Source organism: Bos grunniens, chromosome 7, assembly GCF_055505025.1.
Source record: "Bos grunniens cultivar Pamir isolate PY7600 chromosome 7, Bosgru_T2T1.0, whole genome shotgun sequence".
In the NCBI taxonomy this organism is placed as follows: domain Eukaryota; kingdom Metazoa; phylum Chordata; class Mammalia; order Artiodactyla; family Bovidae; genus Bos; species Bos grunniens.
In genome coordinates, this window is record NC_141171.1 from 42,555,369 (window position 1) to 42,581,939 (window position 26,571).

The 26,571-nt window shown below is 47.6% G+C and overlaps 1 protein-coding gene across 4 annotated transcripts; it reads right to left on the bottom strand.

Moving 5' to 3' along the window:
• Nucleotides 1-12,686: 12,686 nt before the first annotated feature.
• Nucleotides 12,687-26,568, bottom strand: SH3BP5L (SH3 binding domain protein 5 like). Of its 4 annotated transcripts, none has more exons than XM_086411151.1 (7): nt 26,495-26,568; nt 25,434-26,042; nt 19,042-19,104; nt 18,744-18,872; nt 17,069-17,230; nt 15,098-15,271; nt 12,687-14,574 (listed from the first exon to the last, which is right to left on the bottom strand). In XM_086411151.1, exons 2-7 carry the CDS (start codon nt 25,614-25,616, stop codon nt 14,128-14,130), a joined length of 1,158 nt encoding a protein of 385 aa, XP_086267277.1. In that variant the 5' UTR covers nt 25,617-26,042; nt 26,495-26,568; the 3' UTR covers nt 12,687-14,127. The 4 variants fall into 4 exon arrangements, with proteins under 4 accessions (XP_086267277.1, XP_086267276.1, XP_086267278.1 ...); XM_086411150.1 differs by having other exon boundaries at nt 26,485-26,568; XM_086411152.1 differs by having other exon boundaries at nt 26,350-26,568.
• Nucleotides 26,569-26,571: the final 3 nt, after the last annotated feature.

Consider the following 26,571-nt stretch of genomic DNA (forward strand, 5'->3'; position numbering starts at 1 on the left):
TTAAGATTTCTTTCCTTCTACTAACCCTGGGGTTCTTCATTTCTTCCTTTTCTAGTTGCTTTAGGTGTAGAGTTAGGTTATTTATTTGACTTTTTTCTTGTTTCTTGAGGTGTGCCTGTATTGCTATGAACTTTCCCCTTAGGACTGCTTTTACTGTGTCCCACAGGTTTTGGGTTGTTGTGTTTTCATTTTCATTCGTTTCTATGCAAATTTTGATTTCTTTTTTGATTTCTTCTGTGATTTGTTGGTTATTCAGCAGCGTGTTGTTCAGCCTCCATATGTTGGAATTTTTAATAGTTTTTCTCCTGTAATTGAGATCTAATCTTACTGCATTGTGGTCAGAAAAGATGCTTGGAATGATTTCTATTTTTTTGAATTTACCAAGGCTAGCTTTATGGCCCAGGATGTGATCTATCCTGGAGAAGGTTCCATGTGCGCTTGAGAAAAAGGTGAAATTCATTGTTTTGGGATGAAATGTCCTATAGATATCAATTAGGTCTAACTGGTCTATTGTATCATTTAAAGTTTGTGTTTCCTTGTTAATTTTCTGTTTAGTTGATCTATCCATAGGTGTGAGTGGGGTATTAAAGTCTCCCACTATTATTGTGTTATTGTTAATTTCTCCTTTCATACTTGTTAGCATTTGTCTTACATACTGCGGTGCTCCCGTGTTGGGTGCATATATATTTATAATTCTTATATCTTCTTCTTGGATTGATCCTTTGATCATTATGTAGTGACCTTCTTTGTCTCTTTTCACAGCCTTTGTTTTAAAGTCTATTTTATCTGATATGAGTATTGCTACTCCTGCTTTCTTTTGGTCCCTATTTGCATGGAAAATCTTTTTCCAGCCCTTCACTTTCAGTCTGTATGTGTCCCCTGTTTTGAGGTGGGTCTCCTGTAGACAACATATGTAGGGGTCTTGTTTTTGTATCCATTCAGCCAGTCTTTGTCTTTTGGTTGGGGCATTCAACCCATTTACGTTTAAGGTAATTACTGATAAGTATGATCCCGTTGCCATTTACTTTATTGTTTGGGGTTCGAATTTATACACCATTTTTGTGTTTCCTGTCTAGAGAATATCCTTTAGTATTTGTTGGAGAGCTGGTTTGGTGGTGCAGAATTCTCTCAGCTTTTGCTTGTCTGAGAAGCTTTTGATTTCTCCTTCATACTTTAATATTTTTAAAATGTATTTCATTTATAGTTGACTTACAATGTTGTGTTATGTTTCTGGCATACTGCAAAGTGATTCAGTAATACATGCATGTATAATAGTTTGTACCTGCTAATCCCAAATTCCTAAGCCATCCCTTCCCCTCCTCCCCTCCCCCTTGGAAATCACAAGTCTGTTTTGTATGTCTGTGAACCTGTTTCTGCTTCGTCAATAAGTTCATTTGTCCCATGATTCCACATGTAAATGATATCATATGGTATCTGTCTTTCTGACTGACTTCACTTAGTGTAATTAATCTCTAGGTTGCTGCAAGTGGCATTATTTAAAACATTTTTTATAGCTAAGTAGTATTCCATTATATATACATATATATACACACACACCACGTCTTCTTTATCCATTCATCTGTCAGTGGACACTTACGTTGTTTCCATGTCTTGGTTACTGTAAATACTACTACTGTGAACATAGTGGTGCATGTATCTTTTTGAATTATAGTTTTATCTGGGTATATGCCCAGGAGTGGGACTGATGAATGATATAACTCTATTTTTAGTTTTTTGAGGAATCGCCATACTGCATTCCATAGTGGCTGAACCCATTTACATTCCCACCAACAGTGTAGGAAGGTTCCTTTTTCTCCACACACTCTCCAGCATTTGTTACTTATAGACTTTTTAATAATGGCCATTCTGGCTAGTGTTAGGTGGTAACTCATAGTTTTGATTTGCCTTTTTTCTTTTTTTTTTTTAAGAATTAGCAATGTTAAGCATCTTTTCATGTGCCTATTGGTCATCTGTATATCTTCTTTGGGATTCCCTGGTAGCTCAGCTGGTAAAGAATCTGCCTGCAATGCAGGAGACCCCAGTTCAACTCCTGGGTTGGGAAGTTCCCCTGGAGAAGGGATATATACTTAGTTGTTCTATTTTTTGCTTGCATTTGTTGTTGTTGTTGTTGCTGCTGTTGAGTTGTGTGAGTTATTTGTATATTTTGGAAATTAAGCCCTTGTCAATCTCATCGTTTGCAAATATTTTCTCCTAGTCCATAGGTTGACTTTTCCTTTTATTTATGACTTCCTTTCCTTTATTAGGTCCCATTTGTTTATTTTTTGCTTTTATTTCTATTGCCTTGGGAGACTGACCTAAGAAAACATTGCTACAATTTATGTCTAGAGAATGTTTTATCTATGTTCTCTTCTAGTTTTATGGTGTTGTGTCTTTTATTTAATTCTTTAAGCCATTTTGTGTTACTTTTGGGTATGGTGTGATAGTATGCTCTAACTTCATTGATTTGCATCCCACTGTCCAGCTTTCCCAACACCACTTGCTAAAGAGACAGTCTTTTCTCCATTGTATATTCTTGCCTTCTTTGTCAAAGATTAATTATCCATAGATGTGTGGGGTTATTTATGGGCTCTCTGTCCTGTTTCATTGATCCATATGTCTGCTCTTATGTCAATACCACATTGTTGTTTTTAAATTTTTATTTATCTATTTATTATTTTTGGCTGTGCTGGATCTATATTGCTGCATGCAGGCCTTCTCTAGTTGCAGTGAGCAGGGGCTACTCTTCATTGCAGCACACAGGTTTCTCGTTGCAGTGGCTTCTCTTGTTGCAGAGCACAGGGTCTAGGTGTGCAGACATCAGTGGTTGTGGTGCATGGACTTAGTTGCTCCGAGCCATGTGGGATCTTCCCAGACTAGGAATCAAACCCATGTCCCCTGCATTGGCAGGTGGATTCTTAACCACTGAACCACAAGGGAAATCCCAATACCACATTGTTTTGATTACTGTAACTTTGTTGTATTATCTGAAGTCTGGGAGGGTTATGCCTCCTATTTTGTTCTTTTTCTTCAGGATTCTATTGGAAATTCTGGGTCTTTTATGGTTCCATATAAGTTTTAGGATTTGTTCTAGTTCTGTGAAAAATGTCATGGGTAATTTGACAAAGATCACATCAAATTTGTAGATTGCTTTGGGTCAGTTCGGTCACTCGGTCATATCTGACTCTTTTCAACCCCATGGACTGCAGCACACCAGGCCTCCCTGTCCATCACCAACTCCTGGAGCTTACTCAAACTCATGTCCATCACGTCAGTGATGCCATCCAACCATCTCATCCTCTGTCATCCCCTTCTCCTCCCACCTTCAATCTTTCCCAGCATCAGGCTCTTTTCCAATGAATCAGTTCTTTCCATCCAGTGGCCAAAGTATTAAAGCTTCAGCTTCAGCATCAGTCCTTCCAATGAATATTCAGGACTGATCTCCTTTAGGATTGACTGGTTGGATCTCCCTGCGGTCCAAGGGACTCTCAAGAGTCTTCTCCAACACCAGTTCAAAAGCATCAGTTCTTTGGGGCTCAACTTTCTTTATAGTTCAACTCTCACATCCATACATGACTACTGGAAAAACCACAGCTTTGACTAGATGGACCTTTGTTGCTTTGGGTAGTATGACCATTTTAAGAATATTAATTCTTCCAATCTTGGGGCCCCTTGCTGCCTGCTAGATGAGATGCTGAGTGATTCACGAATCGTTCAATAAAGCCAATTAGATCTTGGAAATTTACCCAGTTGAATTTTTGCTATTTAACACTATCTATGGCCTAAAATTGGAGAAGGAAATGGCAACCCACTCCAATATTCTTGCCTGGAGAATCCCATGGACAGATGAACCTTGTGGGCTTCAGTCCATGGGGTCGCAAGAGTCGGACACGACTGAGTGACTTTGACTTGACTTGATGGCCTAAAATGGGCTTCCCAGTTGGTGCCAGTGGTAAAGAATTCACCTGCCAATGCAGGTAGACATGAGACACAGGTTTGATCCCTGGGTTGGGAAGATCCACTGGAGGAGGGCATGGCAACCCATTCCAGTATTCTTGCCTGGAGAATCCCATGAACAGAGGAGCCTGGCAGACTATGGCCCATATCACAAAGATTAGGATACAACTGAAGCAACTTAGCATGCACTCACACACATGGCCTAAAACACCCAGAACTCCCACTTCCAGGGCACATTGTAAGTTGTACTTCCCATGCCTTTAAAGTTAGGCCAAGTTACTCATTTTGGCAAATAAAAGGTAAGTGAAGTGCAATCTTAGGGCCCCCATATGCATTTACCACAACCCCAATACCCGCCTATTCTCAGGCTCCAGTGAGCACCAGAATCATGTGGAGGGCTTGTTTAGCAGGTCCTGGTGCCACCCCCAGAATTTCTGATTCAGTACGTCTGGAATGCTGCAGCCTGAGAACATGCATTTCTAACAAGTTCCAGGTGATATTTATGCTACTGGTCTGACAAATCTACTTTAGGAACCAGGGTTCTAGAAGAATCCTCTTTGGGCCAGAGTCTCTGGGTGATATCTCCCTACTGAGGTATGTTTAAGATGAAGGACAGGTGAGAAGAGAATATTTTTTCTGTTCTCAGTGCACTGACATTTTCATGCACAAAATTCTTAAATCCCACAAGAACTCAAGAAAACAACACTGTTTTGATTAAAAAGTGGCTTGTTCAGCTTTGGCTGGGTTCCAGCATACAAATCCTCAGGCAATTAAATCCTCTTGGTGCAGAACTGCCAAGAGGTCCTTGGGCATGTCCTAAGGAACATCCCCCTTGGTCCTCTTCCGGTAATAGGATAGCTACTTCCAAGAAAGAATTCAAGAATTTCCTGGGATGGCAGCCTCTCTCCTCTACGTCTTCCATGGGCTCTGCCTATGTCTTGAATTCATCCTTGGATAGCAAGAAAACAGGCCCAAAATGTAGTCACTTATGCTAAGCCCCATGGACTCAATGTTTAATGTAATTATAGTTTCAGCCTCTCCCAGGAATGGAATTTTAAACCAGTCAACCAGGAATTATCTGGTCATTAGTGAAGTAATCTGCACGATGAACTTCCACAGCCCCCTAAGGAAGGTGATCTTGCTACAACCAGTCCATTTTTGCCAGTATGTCTTCCCTTTTCCCGCTCCCTCCTGCCTATAAATGTCTTTCATTTGTACAGCTCCTTGGAGCTCCTTTTCATCTACTAGGTAGAATACTACCTGATTCATGAATCATTGAATAAAGCCAGTAAGATCTTTAAAATTTACTCAGTTGAATGTTGCTTTTTCACAGCTCACAGGATCTGCTTTTCCATTACTGGATATCAAACACTGCTGGAGCCAATGGAGGGCAGGGCATGTCTGAGGCAAGATTTATCAGTGATTTCCCTGACATCAGAGTCATAAATCTGGCCAGCACACGGCTGCAGTAAATGTACAGAGCTCCAGGAATGGTCCCACCCCTATAAAACTTAAGCCAAGTCAAGATAAGGGAGGGCTATAAATCTGACTTGGCTCAATTAGTGTCCAGGCACCTCTGAGCACCATATCTGCTACCAGCTCTGTCACCTGGGGGTGTTGCCCTCTTCTTATCTCTGAGGTCCCTCCCTCCAGCTGAGTGCACACATATATCTTTGTCTTGCTTCCTCTGTTCTATTCCACTTCTTTCACTTTCTCCAATTCTTGTGGTTTCTCTAGTTGCAGTGTTTCCTCTTACCTCTCTCCATGTATGTGTTCAGATCAGTTTGCTATCTTTCAGATTCTGCCTTTTTACCTGTCATAGTCTCTCTGCATGTATCTTTAAAATATGTGTGTGTGTGTATATATATATATATATATATATAAACCAATTCAGAAAAAAAATAAATAGTATACTGAAGATGACAAGTTAACTAAATACCTGGCTGCAATTTTAACCTTGAGTTTGGTTTTTGTTGGTGCTGTGAATACACAGCCTTGCTCTCTAAGGGTGACCATCCTAAGGCCTCATGCCTTTCTTGACAGGTCCCTTCCAACTGGATAGCCACAGTCTATGCTAAGTGCAACCGTTTGAGAGAGAAGCACTAGCTTGTAATTAGAAGTTTGGGAAATCCTATCCAACATGAAAGCAGGGGTTGCGTAAGGATCAGCTGGAAGAAGGCCAAATGGGAGGAGAGCAGGAGTGCACACTCCCACCCAGGAGTTTGGTCTTCCCAGGTGGCGCTAGTGGAAAGAACCCACCTGCCAATGCAGGAGATGCTGAAGACAAGGGTTTGATCCCTGTGTCAGGAAGATCCCCTGGAGGAGGGCATGACAACCCACTCCAGTACTCTTGCCTAAAGAATCCCATGGACAGAGAAGCCTGGTGGGCTATGGTCCATAGCAATGAAAAGAGTCAAACACAACTGAAGCAACTCAGCATACATACACACACCCAGGGGTAAAGGGGCAGGTGGGCTTCTGGCTTCTCTCTCCAAGAGTGGGAGGCTGAAACCACAGCAGCAACACTGAGGTTAGAAGGAGGGAGAGGTGATGTTAGGTGAGGGCCTCTCATTTTCCCCCTAAATAGCAGCAAGTCCTAAAAGCCAGGAAGCCTTTCAGGCCAGGAGCTTCCACAATCACTCCTCCCACAGAATTCCTGCACCACCTCTGGAGAAGGCAAGAATGAATTCCCTCCTGTTGGATATGGAGCAGACCCTGCCCTTCTAATGTTATCATGGAAATCATAAGGAGGGACAGGATGGCACAGAAAGCATGTGAGATGAAGCAGCAGCTGAGGAAAGAAGAGTTTGCCTTGTCTTGCCAAACTCCACAGCTCTGACCTTTATTCCATCCTAGATCACAATGTTCCTCTGTCCTAAATGGGGGAAAAAACTCATTTTTAAACCCTCTCTTCTGAACTATATCAATGAATAAGCTGATTCATCCCTTTTGGGCTGCAACCACCACCTGCCTCACATGGGGAAGGAGAAGCCACTGCCCACCATTCCAAGTTCCTTGACCACAGTGGACAGTCATCACCTCAAACCCAAAACAGAAATGTCCGGCATCTTTCCACTAACTCTGGGTTAGGCCCTAATCAACCCTAGTCTTGCGTTCTCATGCTGACCCCAACACATTCACTGTATCACATTCTCCACCAAAATATCTCTGACAGGCCCAATCTCCTTCACTGGCCATATAATTTCATTGTTTTTGATAACCTCAGAGATTATCTACCCAGTTCAGACCCACTTCTTGCAGACTGGAACACCAAATCCCAGAGAAGCTAAGTTGCTCATGCAATGTGCACACAGCCCCTTCTGGCAAAGGCAAGTCAATGACCGCCCTCTGTGGACAGTGTGGTCAGTGCCTCTCAGTATTGGGTTACATCTTCCCCCCTTTCACACTCAAGTCTCCTTTTTTTTGGGGGGGGGGTGGCATGTGGCTTTCAGGATCTTAGTTCTGTAACTGGGAATGAAACCCGTGCCCCTTGCAGTGGAATCATGGAGTTCCAGCCACTGGACTGCAGGGAATTCCCTCAAGTATCCCACTTTAGACCATACATGACATAGAATCACTGTATTGAGTAACATATAATCACAATGTCTATTGTACTGTTACATACTGAGTAAGACGGAGTCAGGAAAGACCCCAGGGGTGACATTGGACCAGTCCTGCATTAAGTCATAAGAGTCTTGCGGAACTTGGGTGGTGGGATTAATTCAGACCTGGCTGGAAAGCTGGGAAATCAGAAAGGCCTTTGGTCAAAATTCCACATGAGCTGGGCCTCAAGCCACAGGCAGAAGTCTAATAAATTAAGCAGGGTGGAAATGTATGCAGAGAATAGCAGGAGTATAAGCAAGCCTGTGGGGCAAACGTCTGGGGAAGAATGCCATGAGCCAGGCCCTGAGAACACCAACATGGGGGTGACACAGGCCCTGGCTAGAAGAGCTCAGGCCAGATTCCAGAAGACTGAAGCATAGGGACAGGAGGACTGGAAGGTGGGGGCATGGGGGTGTGGTGGGTCTTCCTGCTACCACCTCCAGCCAAAGGCCAGAGGCTGTTTCAGAACTTGAGTATCCTCAGCTCGAATAACCTCCCAGAGCCTTCTTGACTGCATCCCTCTTTAATGACCTATTTTTTACTGCCCTGCACCACCTATTAGCTAAGTGCACCCCTGTCTTCCTTACCTGGATGTCTGACCCATGGTATATTTTCTGTGTTCCTAACAAGCCCTACCAGTGTTTGGCAATCTGAAAGATCCTGGTAAATATTTATTGTGCTAAGTTGCTTTACTCGTGTCTGACTCTTTGCGATCCTATGGACTGTAGCCCACCAGACTCTTCTGTCCATGGGATTCTCCAGGCAAGAATACTGGAGTGGGTTGCCATGCTCTTCTCCAGGGGATCTTCCCAACCCAGGAATTGAACTTCCGTTTCTTACATATCCTGCATTGGCAGGTGGGTTCTTTACCACCAATGCCACCTGGAAAGCCCAAATATTTCTTAATAAACCACATGTACTTTCGCCAACCACTGAAATGGTCCCCTTGTTCCCTTAGTTCAGGCTATGGCACAGTGTGGGGGGAGAAGTCAATGGGATTTCCCAAGAGGGTAATATGGAAAGGTAAGGGAGGGAAAGGGACAGGACACTAGAAAGGAAAATAAAAGAAGAGAGCTCTGAGCAGAAACACTAGTATTTCAATAGGCGCAGAACATGTGGTCTCAAACGACAGGCCCATAGCAGACTTGGCCCAGCTTTCACCCAGTTGCTGATTCCAAGACAAGCCAGAAGGCAAGAGGCCCATGTGGGGACAGCCAGGGTTCAACTCGTGGGTATGGACCCAAACCCACACCCCACTGCTCCCAGTCCCTGCTGCCCAGTGCCCAGGAGGCGAACGTCATAAAGCTGCAGGACTAATATAGTAATGCTGACAGAGCTGGAGACCCAAGAGCTCACTTCGCTGGCTTCCTGGTGGTTGCTGCCCCCTACTGACAGAGAAGGACCATAACAGCCCAAGAAGCCCATCTCCCCTCCACATGCAAGGCAGAGTAAGAAAGACTACGAAAATTATATCCAAATAGGGAAATCCAAACTTCAGTGGGATCTTTATAAAGGGCCTCCTGGTTTAGCACAAGATGGGAAGAGGGTTCCTTTGAGAATTTCATTGCATTATGAAGCTTCAGAGAACTGCTAACATGGATCACTGACCTGGCATTGTGCTGAACACATTTGATTTTCTCATCATACAGGTCATAAAATTGAAGCACAAATTTGAAAACTACCCCCTGGAGATGTGGAGTTTTTAGGACTATAGATACAGATCCCTATCTCCTAACTGAAGTATTAACAAAGAATAGATCTTCCTAGACCTACAGTGGAGGGTACGTCCTGACAAACCCATCGTAAGTAGAAAATATCCTAAGTCAAAAAAGCACTTAATATGCTTAGTGCATTGAACATCATAGCTTAGACTAAACTACCTTAAATGTGCTCAAAACACTAACATTAGCCTACAATTGGGCAAAAACATCTAACACAAGACTATTTTATAATAAAATAGTTCATGTAGTTTACAAGACTATTTTATAATAAAATAGTCCATGTAGTTTATTGAACACTGCTGTTGTTTAGTCACTAAGTCATGTCCAACTCTTTCCAACCCCATGGACTGCAGTCTGCCACTCTTCTATCCATGGACTACCCAGGCAAGGATACTGGAGTGGATTTCCTTATCCAGGGGATCTTCCCGACCTAGGGACTGGACCCACATCTCCTGCATTGCAGACGGATTCCTTACCGCTGAGCCACCAGGGAAGCCCCTACTGTGTACTGAAAGTGGAAAACAGAACGGCCGTATGAGTATAGAATGGCTCTGTGTGTATCCGTCATCTACCCTCACGATCATGCAGCTGACTGGGAACTACAGCTTGTGGTCGCTGCCCAGCATCACAAGAATATTGTACCTCACACCACTAACCCCAGGGAAAAAAGTCAACAAAATTCAAATTTTGAAGTGCAGTTTCTACTGAATGTGTATAGCTTTCTCATCATTGTAGTCAAAAAATCAAATGAAATTATTGTAGGTCAGGGACCACCTATAACCTGGTATAGATTTGGATCACGGCTGCTGCTAATGCTGCTGCTAAGTTGCTTCAGTCATGTCTGACTCTGTGAGACCCCATAGATGGCAGCCCACCAGGCTCCCCCATCCCTGGGATTCTCCAGGCAAGAACACTGGAGTGGATTGCCATTTCCTTCTCCAATGCATGAAAGTGAAAAGTGAAAGTCAAGTCGCTCAGTCCTGTCTGACTCTTAGCGACCCCATGGACTGTAGCCCACCAGGCTCCTCCATCCATGGGATTTTCCAGGCAAGAGTACTGGAGTGAGGTGCCATTGCCTTCTCCGTTGGATCACAGCAGGGAGACACAAAAGCACATTTATTAGGTGCTGGGTGCCAGGGAGACTGAGGCCCCATTGCCCACTTGAGAAGGCCAGAACTCCAAAGTCATTATCACTATGACCATGATGTAACATGGTACAAAAATGGAGAAGACTCCAGATCCCCATAACTTCATCTCTTGCTTACTTTAATATTCTTTGACCATCCTGATAGTTCTCAGCTTTTTCTTTTCACAGTAAAACTTCCTAAGAGTTGACTACACCTACACCCTCCACTTTCTCACCTCTAGTTCCTTTTGGCACCTTCAAAGGCTGAAGAGCTTGGACTTGAGAGCAATGATCCCCCAACCTTTTTGGCACCAGGGGACCAGTTTCATGGAAGACAATTTTTCCACGGACTGTTGGAGAGGTGGATGGTTTGGGAATGATTCTCATAAGGAGTACGCAGCCTAGATCCCTCACAGGCACAGTTCACACTAGGGTTTGTGCTCCTATGAGAATCTAATGCCACCACTGATCTGACAGGAGGTGGAACTCAAGCAGTAATGTGAGTGATGGGGAGCAACTGTAACTACAGATGAAGCTTTGCTCATTCACCTTCTGCTCACTTCCTGCTGTGTGGCCTGGTTCCTAACAGACCACAGACGGGTACTGGTCCATGGCCCAGGGGTTGGGGACCCCCACTCTAGAGTCCAACTGCCTCCATTACCTTCTATAAGGCTAAGGGCAGACTGGGCACCTCTCCTATGCCTGTATTCTCATCTATGAAAAGGCAATAGTGGTGATGTCTACCCCTTAATGTGGTCGTGGTGCTAAATGGGTCAGTGCATATGCCTGGTACGTGGGATACACAGTGCACTCCACTACTGTTACCATAGGGCTGGGGGCACATTTGCCCTGCTCAACCGTTAGCATTAACCTTCCTGTTCTCTTTCCACTATTGCCTCATCTGGTAGGTGATCTTGCACAAGAAAACTGGTAGGCAAGGCCAGCCCTTCTTTTGGGGGCTCCTTTGAATGAGGAGCCTTACAGGTCCCACACTGCCATAGACTGCACAGGGAAGCATGACCCTGGACCCACACAGGCCATATACTCAGAGCAGCTTTTCCAGTGATAAAGCAAGTGTTTGGCACCCAACTACCTTATCGAATTTATTTCTCAATTAAGTCAGGTCAGGAAAGGCAATCTTATCAAAGGGTACATGGAGGCCCCTAATGGCCCATCTACCATCTGAGAGCACCAGGGTCACTCCTCTGCCCTCCTGTCCCTTTAACTGCTGGCCTTCATCTTGCCACTTAAAGGTCAAGATACCCATTTCCTAGTCTCTCGCCTTCCTCCTCCCTGTTAGCATCTTCTCCATCCCTCAGTTGACTTGCTCCTCAGCTGGCTATGCAGGCTCACTTCTGGTAGGGCTCAGTTGAAAGCCTTCATTCACTCCACCTCCGCAGCTTTTGAAGTTCTTGTCTTTTCTCCAACCTGATTCCACTCGATATTTCACAGGCTGCCGGTCCAAATGTACTCAAACTCCTCCTGACCACAACAGGTCAAGCCCTGACTTGAGAGTCACCTTTTACCTATGTTAAATTTTAATTTCAGACAAATGACAATGTATATGTCCTAAACACTGCAGGGAGGCAAAAATACTGTTTTATCTGGAATTCAAGTTTAACTGGGCATCCTGTGCCACTACTGCTAAGTAGTTTCAGTCGTGTCCGACTCTGTGCGACCCCATAGACGGCAGCCCACCAGGCTCCCCCGTCCCTGGGATTCTCCAGGCAAGAACACTGGAGTGGGTTGCCATTTCCTTCTCCAATGCATGAAAGTGAAAAGTGAAAGTGAAGTCGCTCAGTCATGTCCGACTCTTAGCGACCCCATGGACTGCAGCCTACCAGGCTCCTCCGTCCGTGGGATGTTCCGGGCAATAGTACTGGAGTGGGGCATCCTGTATATTTGCTTAATGCCACAACCCTACTTGTCCCTCCCCTTTATGCTCATGTTCAGGATTGGCACCATCATCTCATCTACACCATCAGTGGCTGACACACCCACACCACCCTGCAGAGAGCCCTTCCCGGCTAGCAGATTGGTGGTTGTGGGGGGTGGGGGAGAGTGTTGCCAGACATCACTGACCTGGTGTGCATTCACCCCAGCCCTGTGGCCATAAACCTTCCCTCCTCTCATGGCTGGAAGTTTGATCCACCTCATCCTTCACCTCCCAAGAGATCTTCCCTGACTACTCCATCAAAATGCACCTCGCTTCACCCTGCTCCTCCCTTCTCTTCATCTTCACCCCTTTCTCCTCTTCCCTCCCCTGAAAGGGACAATAAACATTACTGTTACATAAACTATTTTATTTAAATAAAATCAGGGGCAGATCCTTTCCCCCCATACACACAGGCACATGCATGCACGCACGCACGCACGCCCACGTCCTCCTCCATTTTCCCTCCACCCATGGCCACCTCAAACCTGGCAGTTCTCATCATGACCATCCTGTTTTAACCCTGGGACAGAGACACAACCTCTATTTGAAGGCCCTGCCCCACCCCACCCCTGCCCTCCTAGTTGATGGCAGCAGCACACAGGCCTAGGCACAAATTCTCCTGTCCAGAGTCCAGCTCTCAGCCCTCCTGGGGTGGGACACGAGGATCGGTTCCCCAAGGCACCCAGATCCAGTGTAGCTTCCCTGCCTTTCCCCCACACAGCATGGGAGTGCCATCAGACACCTGAAACTGCTCCCTATGGAGGGTGGGTTCCCTCACTGCAGGCCAACCCTGCCCTGTATCAGCAGAGGCTCTCCAGCCAAACCTGAGCATACCCCAAGGGATTCTGGACTAGGTATGGTTTGGTTTCGGGAAGAGTGAGGGAGAGCAATTGAGCACCAAATTCCCTAACTCCACCCGATAGAAGAATGCCAAGATTTGGTTCAGCATCCTCTACCCAGAAAAAGTAAACAGACCTAACTCCACAGCAGAAATGGGAAGAGCTTCAGCCATCAGAACCTCACTACATCTCCACCCCCTAACACGGACCCACTAGCACCTTGGCAATGTTGGACACAGCCCAGCTGGGAAACACAATGCACACGGGAGCCTATTTGGAGTTGGTAGTGTTGGTTGACAGTGGGATTGGCCTTCACCTTCCCTGACACCAGTATCCCTAAAGTCCTGCTTTGAGGCACAGGTGGCTTCGGTCATGAGGAGGGAGCACTAAAGGGATGGGTGGTGTCTTCCAGAGGCACACAGTCCCGCAGCACTTCTTACGTGTTACCCATGAGCAGGCTGGGACAGAGGATGGGCTGCTGGGCTGCTGGAGGGTTCCGCAACATCCCAGGAACCACCTGGGAGATGAGTAGGTGGGAGGGGGACCCATCCATTCACTCAAGCTGGGGGAACCAAGATGCTGGGACCCAGATCCAGTGCCCATCTTCTCTGATGGCTTCCCTGTGCTGCCCAGACAAATTTCCCTGAGGGGAAAAACCAGACAGAAGTCAGAAAGAGGGCAGCAGACAGACAGACTGTGAAGGACCAACACGGGGAAAGGAGATGTCAGAGCCAAAGACAAGCCTTCTGAAAGGGTAAGGCAAAGAGAGCTGCCACCTGTGGGGGGCAGGGCAAGGTGAGAAAGCCAGGACATATACAACAGACTCAAGACACAGCCAACCTGACCTCTCTGAGGGAAGCAAGGACCCGAGGAGAGGGAGCTAGGAATCTGCAGGGCCCTCCTTGGGCCAGTGGTGGTATGAATGCATCAGCCACCCTGAGTACCGGGCTACAGGCTGATACTGCGCTGGTGGCGACCTCCACGACCCCCACTCCGGGGACCCAGCTCCTGGCCATCGAGACTGGTGTGGTCCGAGAGACCCCGCAGGTGCTCCACGGAATCACACTTCTGCAGGTCCGAAGCCACAGTGCGCAGGCTCAGCAGGCTCAGCGTGTCGGTGTCCGGGGCAGCGCCAGGCCCCAGGCTGACGCCTTCCTCCAGCCCTCCACCCTCCGCCCCCTCGATGATCCCGCTGTCCGCATCCTCGCCACCATCAGGCCCAGCCTCCGCCCCTACTGGAGAGGAGCGCCTCTGGCCCGGGGTATGAGCAGGCTGGCCCCGGCGCCGCGCATGAATCTGCTCGCTGATCTGCTCCAGGTTGCGCAGGGCGACTGAGTAACGGGTCTTGGCCTGGGCCACCTGCTGCTCCAGCTCTGTCACCTTGGCCTTGTGCTCCTGCAGAGGGAGGGTCAGAGTCAGGTGACCCTTTGGGCAACTGTCTGAGGCCCCTGGAGCTACCAAGTCCTCTCAGACCCACTGAGATGTTCCTTCTCCAATCTTGGCTCTGCTCATCCCCAACCACTAATCTGCAGTGCGGAACCAACGCTACCCAGCCCCTCTCCACTCTTCTTCCTGGGATCCTCCTTCCCCAGCAACCTGCCCTGGTCCTACCTGGCATTCCAGGGTCTTTCTCCCAGGTCTTCTTTCCCACCCACTGCTCCCGTTCCCTATCTGGCCAATTCCTCTCCCCTTTCTCTCTGGTTTCCCCCAATTCTCACTTCTCCCTTACGTCCCTTCTCTGTCAGCATCCATTCCCCACCCCCACCTCCCATTCCTGTGGAGTCATTCTGAGCATACCTGCCCCTCGACACCGGCCTGGTGGATAGCACAGAGAAACAGACTAGTGTCCCCTCTACCGGCCCTCCCTTTCTATGCCTGCCCCCTCCCATCCTCCGCCCCTCCCCCCACACTCAGCTACCTCCAGGATCTGGCTGAACTGGGCCTTGAGCTCAAAGTAGGGCCGGCTCTTGCCAATGGCGCGGCGGAGGGTCTTCTGCAGGGCCTGAACCCGAGCCTCAGCCTGCTGGCACAGCCGTGTCACGCGCTGGTGCTCCCGCTCACCACGAAGCCGCTCTTCCTCTGCCTCGTTCACCTGGGCCAGGTGGGGCGGAGCACACACACCACTGAACACGGACCCACACTCCTGCCCCTATAGCCTGCCCAGTCTGTCACTCCAAATGGTAAACTGTCTACAGAGCCCGGAGAGGGCACTGAGCTCCCAAGGCACAAGAGAACTGTGGGTCCTCGCGCCTGCCTGTTGTTACCTGCACCACCCACCACCTCTCAGCTGTGTTGCTGCCAGGAAGTGCTGAGGTCCTTAGCCCACTCACGAGCGTGCAGGAAATGTCCATCCACCTGTGACACATCTGCCACATCGTGGTCCTCAGAGCTCACCCTTGGGGGTTGGGGGGAGGGAGGAACCTCACTGGGAGAGCCACAGCTCTGCACTGGGTTCTCCAGGTTTCCATGTCCAAGCAGATAACAGGCAAGGGCTCCAGCCACCGCATCCACCAAGACCAAGGAGTCGACCTCACACACACACAGCTTCAGCAACCCCTCCCCCAGTGCTGTGTGAGTTCCAGAGAAGTGGAACTCCTGCTCTCATGTGACCCATAGGCCTGGACTAAGGAGCACACAAAAAAGCTTGAGAAATGACCACTCCCCAGGAGCTGACATTTACTCCTACAGAATAAATGAATGTGTCCCCTCAAACTTTTTTTTTTAGGTTTTTTTTTCAATGTGGACCATATTTAAAGTCTTTATTGAATTTGTTACATTGTTTTATCTTTTGGTTTTTTTTGGCTACCAGCCATGTGGGATCTTAGGTCCGCCAACCAGGGATCAAACCCACACCTTCTGCACTAGAAGGTGAAGTCTTAACCATCAGAGAAGCCCACCCCCACCCCCCGCCCGGGCCCCACAAAAAAAATTCTTGTGTTAAAACCCTAACCTTAATGTGGGCCCTCTAAGAAGTGATTAGCTCAAGAGCGGAGAGCCCTCACGAATGAAATTATCTGCCTTATAAAACAGGCTTCAGAGAGCTCCCCAGGTCCTTCAGCCATGTAATAAAATAGTGAAGACAGCTGGCCATATGGGAAGCAAGAAGCAGGCCCTCAGCAAACACCAAATCTGCCTGTGCCTTGATCTTGAGATGTCCTAGCCTCCAGAATATAAACTTTTGACGTTTAAGCCACCCAGTCTGTTATTTTGTAGTAAAGCCAATGGACTAAAACACTTGTTCTTTACAAGGTGAAGGTGGGAGACTAGAGCTGATGCCAGGGATCCTCCCACTCCCCAACCCCCACAGAAGCAAAGCGAAAGTCTCTCAGTCACATCCGACTCCAGGCCAGAATACTGGAGTGAATAGCCCTTCCCTTTTCCAGAGGATCTTCCCAACCCAGATATAGAACCCAGGTCTCCCACATTGCGGGTGGATTCTTTACCACCTGAGCCACAAGGGAATCCCCATAGGAAAGACTGGAAATAATACACAAATTATACTTTGAAAACCAAGGTACGCTGGCAGAGCTTAAAAGCAAGAAAGGAAGAACATTCAGAAAATAGAAACAAAGGGTCACAGCTAAACATAACAAAGGAGAGTTGAATCCAGAGCATTCAGGAATGAACTTGAGTCACTCCCACATCTGGAGGCAAAGATTCAAGAAGAGCCAAGAAGGACCTTCTAAGTCAAAAGGAAGTATGTATGGGACACACAGGAGGCCAAACAGAGCAGAGAGCTAGGACCAGACTTTTCCTAAAACAGAATCAAAACTGAGGGAAGGCAGGAGCAGGAGAGAGACAGAAAGGAGTGAGGAAGGTGACAGGATTCAGGGAAAGCAAACGAAGTACCAGAACTGGCAGAAGGGACCAGCGGCACTGCCTGGCTCACCTTGCAGGTGGCGTGGTTGAGCATCTCCTGCCATGTGGGGTCCAGCCGGTTCTTGTCAGCCATGACGCCCTGCTCCGCCACAAACACCATCTCCCGGGCAGCGTTGTGCATGCTCACAGCCCGCTCATATCGCAGTGCTGCCTTCTGTGTCTCCTGCTGGGCCTGGGAGGGGGCGTGGGGAAGGACCATCAGGAGACTGAGCTGCAAAAGACCCCTGGCTGCCCATGGAGACCCTCCCTGGGCAAGGACAAGAGAAGGAAAAAGGCCCACTGTAATGCTGGTTTCACCTCCCAAACTGCACTAAGGATAAGTGCTGAGGAAGCAAAATTCTACAAAGAATATGTTCCAAGGGTAAGTAAAAGAAGAAATATATGTAGAAATAGAAGGATACTGCCAGTGGAGGGCAAAGCATATAAAATCCAGCACTCTCCAAGGCTGCTGGTCTTTTGCCCTAGGAAGAACAAAGAAAAATCCACATCTTTTAGTTGGAAGGTGGTTAGTTGATGGTTGAGACCATCAGCTCCAGTCCAGCAGATAAGCTGAATGAAATAACCAGACAACTGCTTGGAGATATTCATCATAACCATAGTTACCAAACAAAATACTAGAAACAAACCTAAGTTTTCAGTTACAGGAAACTGGTTAAACAAATAATAGTACATCTAACATAAGAAAATCTTAAGTTCCTAAAAGCAATGGCATGGATGGGTAATTCTTGGCATGGAATCATGTCCTCAAAAAATAAAGAGATAAAAACAGTACATGTATGATCCCATTTTGGCAGGATATATTTTTTTTTTTAATTTTTTTTAGAGATTATCTGTGCTGTATTAATTGCATTTTTATTTTCTATGTTTCATGGTGTTTTGATATCTTGGAGGCCTTGCTGGCCCTCCTAGGGCTGCCTAACTTCGAGAGACAGTGAACTACTCTGTGAGCACACTTTTTATATGCAAATCCACCAATCTGAAGCCCCATCACCTCCTTTATCTAACTCTCTTAAGCCAGTATTTCCCCTGCTCTAAATCACTGAAAGGCTAGGTACCAGAAAACTAGAGACCTTCCCCATAGTCCAGAGCCTGCCTCTGTTATTCAAACTGGCCAATCCTAAATTTGCTCAAAGCTGCTTACACTGTCTTACCCACTCCTTCCCGTGAAAACAACAATAAAGGCTCTACAATAAAAGCTCTGAGATAAGCTTTCCCCTCACATTTTCTGCCTCCTCACCCATTCAGGTGCTTCCCCATGTAGTCCTGAATAATCTGACAGGCTCTATTCTCTTAGGAACTAAGTAATAAACTTTTTTAAGGTAGTTGTCTCTGTGTCTGTCACCTTACCACATTGACTAAAACAACTTTCAGGTACAAAAATCACAAAACATGCATGTGGTTGGATCTGGGGAGATTCTGGTTCTCTTATCTTGTTTTATAGTTACAAGTTATACTTATAGCCTTCCAATAGTGACCCCATATTATTTATATAAAGAAAAATTTAAAAAGAAGGAAATGGGGTAAATGAGTGGAGAAGCAAGCAAAGAGAGCATGAACCAAAGGGGATACAAGAAGAAAAGATAACTAGAAGGTGCTCTGTCTCACACCCCATACAGAGACAGGAGACTTCAGGGCCAGGCTCTGCATGCAGCCCCCACCCCAGAATGTGGGTCAGCTGGCCGCACCTCCTTAGCCAGCCGCCGAGCTTCATAGTAGGGCCGGGCCTTCTCGATGCAGCTCCCTAAGTGGGAGCCCTGCGTGTTGAGCTTCCTTGCTGACTCCTGCAGGATCCTCCGGTAGGTGGTCCTGGCCTCCTGGCAAAAGGATAGAGACACGGGCAGAGGGAGGCATGTGCCTGGGTCCTAACCCCTCTTGTTTTTCATACATGCCCCTTCCCCTGCCACTGTACTGAAAGAGGACAGAAAATGATGAAAGCACCTCTGGAACCAGCCCAAGAGTGTGAGGAAAAGGAGCATCACTCACATCCAGCTGCAGCTCCACTTGGTTGATTTCCTCACTGGCCTGGTTCAGATGCTCCAGCTCCTCCTGCCACAGAGAGAGGCAGAAAGTTAGAGCAGCAGAGGAAAGCAGCCTCAGATGAACCAGGCAGGGCAGGAACATGGGTACAGAGGGAAAGCCCAGCTAAGTAGGGAAGGGAAGAAATGGAACAGGTCATTGTCAAATGCCTTCTTGTCAGAGATCTAATAACATACTGCCTCTTGTAATCCTCACAATTCCACCTCTATATCATGCAGTAAATCCCCATTTTAAGGACAAGAGAATTGAGGTTCAGTATGGAAAACTCCTACACACACAACACAGTGGCAACAAGTCTGCGGCCATCAGACTGCACCACCACCTCCTCCTCGTACTCCAGCCAGGAGTCTCCTCAGAGCTAATGGTCTCTGTCCCAGGCAAGGAGAAACCCCTGGGCCCTACTCACCCAGCACATTTTTACTACACACTTATACACTTAGCACCATGAAACCTAGAATTTAGAGCACAAAGCAGCAGCAGCTCACAGCCCAAGAGTAAGCAACAGGCCCTTGGTCATGTGAGGAGCCACAGGAGAGGAGGGCATGGTAAGGGCTGGGAATCAACAGGAGAGCAGGTGACCAGGGCAGGCAGGTTGTCAGAAGCCAGAGAGGCTGGGGCACAGGGACAGGATACTTGGACTTCTCCCAATGGCAGGGGCAACCCCTCAGAGCTTGATGCCCCCCGTGGTTTAGGAAGGCAGACTTGGGCAATGTAGGGAAAGCTTGGAGGGGCCAGAGAGACAAAAGTGGAGGCTGTCTGTAGTACTCCAGGTGGGAAAGGAGACGGCAGATCCCTGGGAAATCCGGGATGCAAAAATCATTAGGACATCGTGAACAATTAAGGTCACGGGAAGAATACATGGTTCAAGAGACCTCTAACTGCTTGGGCGGTGGTGACAGGACCCCAGGTCCCCACATAGTAGATCCTACGGCAAGGAGGGAGAGCCTCAGGAAGAAGTTCACCAGACACACTGGCCTGAACTCCTCACTGGCCCCAAGCGCTGGCAAAAGAAGCAAAAACCACCCGTGCATTTCAGTGGCAGGGAGGGTGCTGGCCTTGAGTATCCTCCTCTCCCCTTGGTCAAGTTCCTGGGGCCCAGGGAGCCAATGACACTCCCGAGGAGGAGCAGTGCCTAGAGAGATGCCTGGTGCTCAGCTACAGCTTCCTCCTTCAGGCCCTGGGCAGGCCAGCAGTAGCCAGCCTGCTGTCTGCCTGCACCCATGGCCATGCCCTACACTCCACCTGCACCTGGAAGTGAGGAACGCCGCCATCACTGCTCCTGCATACTTCATTTGGCCCTTTCAAAAGCCCATTGTGTGATCTCCCTTTAGTCCTTTTATTTCTGTACCTCACCTCAAGCTCTGAAAGATTTGAGTCAGCAAGTAAGAATGCAAGAAATCAAGTTATGTGCTCTAATTACAGTATAAGATAGAACACAAAGGAGGAAACATACAACGAAACCAGGAACAATGATACGAAAATACGCATACTCACAACAATGTAGACTCTGCCTCAGAGAGGACCACAAACTTGTTGTCTCTCAACTTTTCAGAACAGAGATATCTGACAGAAATATAATATGAGCCTTATCCGGAATTTTTAGTTTTATAAAAGCCACATTTGTAAAAGAAAGAAAACCACCAAGATAAAATTTTAACAGTACATTTCATTTAATTCAATATATCTAAAATAATAACACAATTTCAACCTGTTATCAACATAAAATAATAACTACCAATATTGTAACTTTTTTTTAAACCATGGCTTTGAAATCCACATGCATCTGACCTTAGAGCACACCTTACGTGGATAGTTGGATGTAGCTCCTGTACTGGTCTGGGTAGAGCTAGAAGTGCACAAGATCCACTGATTAGTCACACAACTCAGTGCTCATAAGGTAACAACTGGCCACTGTGGAAAAGAGGCTGCCGGCATGGCTCAGAGGACCCCAGAGGAAGCCTGGGGCAGTGCCAACACCACCCTACATGCACACAGCTTTGAGTTTCACAGTGCCTTCCTGACAGGGATGTCCCCTTCGGCTAATGAGATCACCACAAAGAAACTGTCAGAAAAGACAATTCCTGTCTGGGTGAGAGGAACCAGGCCCTCTTTGGGCTCTGCTTTCTGTGGCTGAACTTGGTCCACAGGGAGTTTCAGATAATCTAAGGGAGGAGGTGACCAGTCCTTTCAGCAGTTCCCACTGGAATATTCTCTATCTCAACCCATTCACATTTGATAGACAAGAAACAATGGGGCAGGGAATCAGAGATGGAGTTAGGACCCAGGACCTGACCTATGATCTGGCTTTCCTGCTACTATTGATTACATTCCTAGGACTAATGATGTCCTTAGATGGATGCCTCAAAGACAGGAGTACCACCACCTAAGAAAACCTACAGTCTTGGTAAGATAATAATAATTTGGGGGCAGAGGAGAAAGAGGTTAATAAAAGGCACCCTGTAATGTTCCTCTGAGCGAACCAAGGTCTAAGACAGGATCCCATTTGGTTCCACAGCCCAAAGCACTCCCAGACCCTGACAAGATCATCAGAGGAGTGAATGGCAAGTCGTCGTCACTGAAAAGAAAACAGAAGACTTTGATTCTTGGTCTACAGAAGCAGGCATGTATGTCTTTCTATATCGAAACTTGTACCCACGAAGCACCTCCAGCAATTTAAAAAGGCTTCCTATTGACTCTGAGGTCTGCTCCTCAGAGTCACAAGGCTCTAACAGGACAAGAAGACTGGGGAGAGAGCAGGCTGGAGGGCAAAGGGTTAGGGGATGGGGGTAGCCAGGCTGAGGCAGACCCAGGGCAAAGCACAGCAGGAAGCCAACAAGCACCCAGGGCTCTGCTTTGGGTCACTGGCAACACATTCCATTTGGCCTGCTGCACCAGGGACTCCTGGCCCTGACTGAAATCGAATTCGAGGAGGATGAAGTCTGAGTCAGCATTCACCATCCATCAGTGAGCCTGCAGCCCGCAGGGAGGGTGACCTTCCCGGAGCACACCAGGCTGATGCCCAGCACGCCAGGCCACTCAATCAAAGGCAGTTAGAAGACAGATGCTCTTCCCCAACTTGTGCGAGCCATTAAAACACTCAAGCTCAAAATGAAGTATAATCTTATAAACTGTGTTGTACACCCAAAATTTATAAAATATCCTAAATCGAATATTGATATTTCTTGATTTAAAAAAAAAAAACCAAATCCACAGTCAGTCAGGAGAATTAGGGTGATGCAGGACCTAAAGGCTTGGAAATAAAGTAAAAATGACCTCCAGAGCAAGCTAAACTAAACATTTCAGACAATCCAGAGATTGCAAAGTCACTCTGAGGAGGAAGAGGTGAATGAAAGCATCTACTTACCTGAGAAAAGAAATGTGTCCATCACAAAGAGGGCTGAGAAAGGTCATAGGAGAGAAGACCCAGGCCCATCCCAGTACTACCCTCCTCTATTCGTTCCTGCCACTGGGACCCTGCCTCTCAGAAAGCTAAGGCCCAGCCTGGATGCCTCAGAAAAACTGTGCTGAGGTCAAGGCACAGAGAGACATCCAGTGGACTTCCCTGGGATCAGCACACTTCAGGTAGGCCTACAGCTGGCAACCACCTGGTTTCCCTCCAACTTCCAGAGGATTCTAGACAACTTCCAGACAAGAAGGCACAAGCTGTCTGTTTGCCAAGAATCCCCATTCCCCACACCAGAAAGAGCCTAGCCCTAAGGGACCATTTCTGGGAATTCCAGAAAATACCTGAATAGGGTCTCCATCTTTGGGCTATCCTTGGATCCGTGGATTCGCCCAGGCCACCAGTCATAACTTCTCACCCCAGACAAGAGGGGAATACACACATCTGGCCAAAGCTCAGGAACGAGTGTTTCTAAACTTCCCTGGTAGGTACTGATGGATTTGTGGGTAGACAACCACTGAACGCACCAATCTATTTAAAGTGCTAAAATACAGGATCAGGATAACATGATCTTGCACACTGTCAACACTACAAAGAAACTCAAAAGACGCATACCCAATGTCTTTCTCATCTAGAAGAGCCCAAACCCAGATCTGAAGGCTACCAGCCTTCACTATGAAGGACGCTCCTTACATCAAGCTGCCTCTCCCACACAGCAAGAAGATGCTGCATCTCTGCTGAGGCCAGAGCACTAGACCAGTCTCATCAGCGAGGGAGGCCTCTACAATAAGACCTTGCCTCCCTACATAACCTACAGCATTCCACAACGTGCCTCCTGGTTTAGCAACAGAGACTAGGGTCCTCCTGTCCCTCTTGCTTCATTAACACTGCAAGCTCACTCAAGGCAAAGTGAATCTTACTCTTGCTCAGTATTCTCTGATCCTCACAGAGTTCACCCAATACAACTGTCGATGATGATGGAAATGTTCTACATCTGCCCTGCCAGCAACACCTGAGGAACTGCAATTTTTTTTTTATTGATTCTTAACTGAATTTAAGTATCCACATGCAGCTAGGGGCTACTTTATTGGACAGTGCAGCATGAAAGTTGCCCTTTAACACCACCACCTTTGCCTGTGTAGGCAATGGAAAAATACACAGGAGCAGAAGCGACTGAGCAAAGAAACCACAACTTATTCTCCTCTGCAGTTGAGCAAGGAATGATGCAAAGGGGAATATGAAGAATATCAACAGGCCCTCCTCCCTGACAAACAGAGATCTCTTTCTCAAAGCAAGACCTACAAACTTTCATCAAAGATAGGCAAGAGAGTTTGTGAAAGAAAAGAATCACAGGACAGGGTCAGAGCAGAGCGGCAAAGAGCTGTGCAAATAAACTAGACCAAGCTTTCATCTTACAAATGAAGAAAAGGAGGCTCAAAAAGGTTATGTAACTTACATGAAAATCACAAATCATAGGGCTAGAGGATGCTTGAATCTCATCCCAAGGCTTTTTTCACTACAACTTGTTTCCTAGGTGGACAATAAATCTATATAGAACTAGCGGGAGAAATTGAGTTGTTTTCAATGCAGTGCCCATGAAACAGAGCAGAAATAAATTACTGACTCATGCCAGTAAACAAATGGCTCACCACTGCTACACTATCAGCACAGACAGTTTCCCCACACATGTCCCAGGAAACTCCACCAAGAGAAAGAAGGAAGGATGCTAGGACTAGCTTTGAAATCTTCCTGACTCACTAAAGTAACCTAATAAAGGTCTGTTGACAGAGAAGCCCAGGAATGAGAGCGCTGGGAGGCTCTTGCTCACCTGCAGAGGTGTGAATCACTGCCACATCAGAATCTGGGGGATGCTACCATACCAAACAGCAGACTCAGGCCCCAAACATACAAGAGCACCCTGGCTCTCACCTGCCTAAACAGCTTCTCCAGGGAACTCTTCCCTGCCACTGTCCAGAAACACCACAATCCAGCCTCAGCCAGTCATGCATCTACCACGTGTGCTGCCTGTCCTCCTCCTCCTCCACTGCCTCCTTCACAAAGTTCTGCCCCTCTACCAACGAGTAAATGCCCCAAGGCAACAGATCAGCTCTTCCACTCATTTGATTGACCCAGCATCCTCAAAGCAAGAAATTTGTGTTATGAAGGATTGACCGTACGTGATATAACTCTCTGCATACATCAGATTTCCTTACAGGTCTAAGCCTGGTGCCACCTTTATAGGACATGAAAAGTCTCACCTTTCACAAATAAGAATGTCCCTGGGAGGCACTGATAAGAAAGCAGGAGAGGAAAAAAGATTCAAAATTGCCTCCAATCTCAAAGCCATCTTCTTTCACATCCCATTGACGCTGCATCTCTGAGTCAACAGCCCCTTGGCATATTTGGAAAAGAAACAACAGTTCTACTTTCTTCTGACCTAAAGTGTGCGTCCTACACCTGCTGCCCAATTTATCAGTAAAGCCAGAAGCAACACATCCCAGGCACTCAGGCCCAGCGTCTCTCTGTACTCCCACCGTACACAACTCTTTTAGCACTTGTGACAGTACACTGCAATGATTTGTTGACAATCCTTTCCTGCCCCAGTGCACTGGGAAAAGAGTAAGTCTAACTCCTCATTTATCTGACAGTTCTTCAGAAAAGCTAGAATCTAATTTCCCTATCCTCCCCCAACTCAGTCTTCTCACCTGTATTCTTTTTTTTTTTTTAACTTTACAATATTGTATTGGTTTTGCCATATATCAAAATGAATCCGCCACAGGTATACATGTGTTCCCCATCCTGAACCCTCCTCCCTCCTCCCTCCCCATACCCTCCCTCTGGGTCGTCCCAGTGCACCAGCCCCAAGCATCCAGTATCGTGCATGGAACCTGGACTGGCGACTCGTTTCATACATGATATTATACATGTTTCTCACCTGTATTCTAGGATCCAGTTCTTCTTCTTCTCTTGGGGACAATTTGGCTTCACTGCTGTTGCTTCCACCTCCTCCAGGCTCCTCTGCAACTGGGCTCCGAGGGACTTCATCCTCTACAACCTCAGGCCGAAGCTCCCCCTGTGGGGTCTCCCGCCCCCCTGGAATCTGCCTGAGTTCAGCCATACTGGCAGGGAGAAGGCACAGCCCTAAGCATAAAAGAGGACTGACATGCTGGGACCAGGGCCCCAGCTTGGGGCTTCTTGGGCTCTGGGTGGCAAGAAGGGATTCTCTTCTCAGGGTGGAAAACGAGGGCACAGGAAGAACCTCACACTCGGTTAGAGGCCGAGATTCAAGCGGCCAGCGGGGTCCCAAGAGCTATAGCTTTGTATATGCAAAAGTCCTTCCCTGCCCGTCACAGGGAGTCCACCAGGAGAGACCCGGAGCAATAGCTCCGAGGCGGGGGGCAAAGGGGGCCTGGATCCTGGGCCGAGGCCTGCGAGGAGGAGCACCATTCGGGAGGGCGGAGGCAGGCGCCTCCAGGCTGTGGTGGCAACTGGAGAGAGAAGGCTGGGCCTGAGCAGAGGCTGCTGGCTAAGAGTCTCTGAGGAGCTGCAGGGGAAACAATGGCCAAGTACATGGTCAGAATTAGAACGTCGGCTACCAGCCTCTTTCCACCCCTCAGCCTCCCAAGGACTTTACTACCTTCCTCCCACACCTCCACATTCCGACCAACCCCCTCAACTTCTTTCCCGCGTCCCAGCATCTCTGGCCTAAGCCCCTCCCCCACCAGCGCCTTCCAGACTTCCCTCCGCATCCTAATCCTCTCCATCGTTTCCCCCAACCCTTCCCCAGCCCCGCGTCATTCCACCCCAGTCTGGCTTTGCAAATCACCTTTTAACCCCCAGCCCCACCCCACCTCCTCTTCTCTCTCCAATTCTGCGGACAACCCGAGCCTCGCATCTCCAACCCCCGCTCTTCCTAAATCACAAGGACCCTGGCCGCAAGCCTCCTACACGGCCAGGCGCAAAGCCCGCCCTCTGTTCGACTTTACCTCAGTTTACCTTCCCGTGCGCGGATCTCCGCTGCAAACAATCTTCCCCCGCCCTCCCCGCAACAAGCTGGTCCAACCAAATACAAC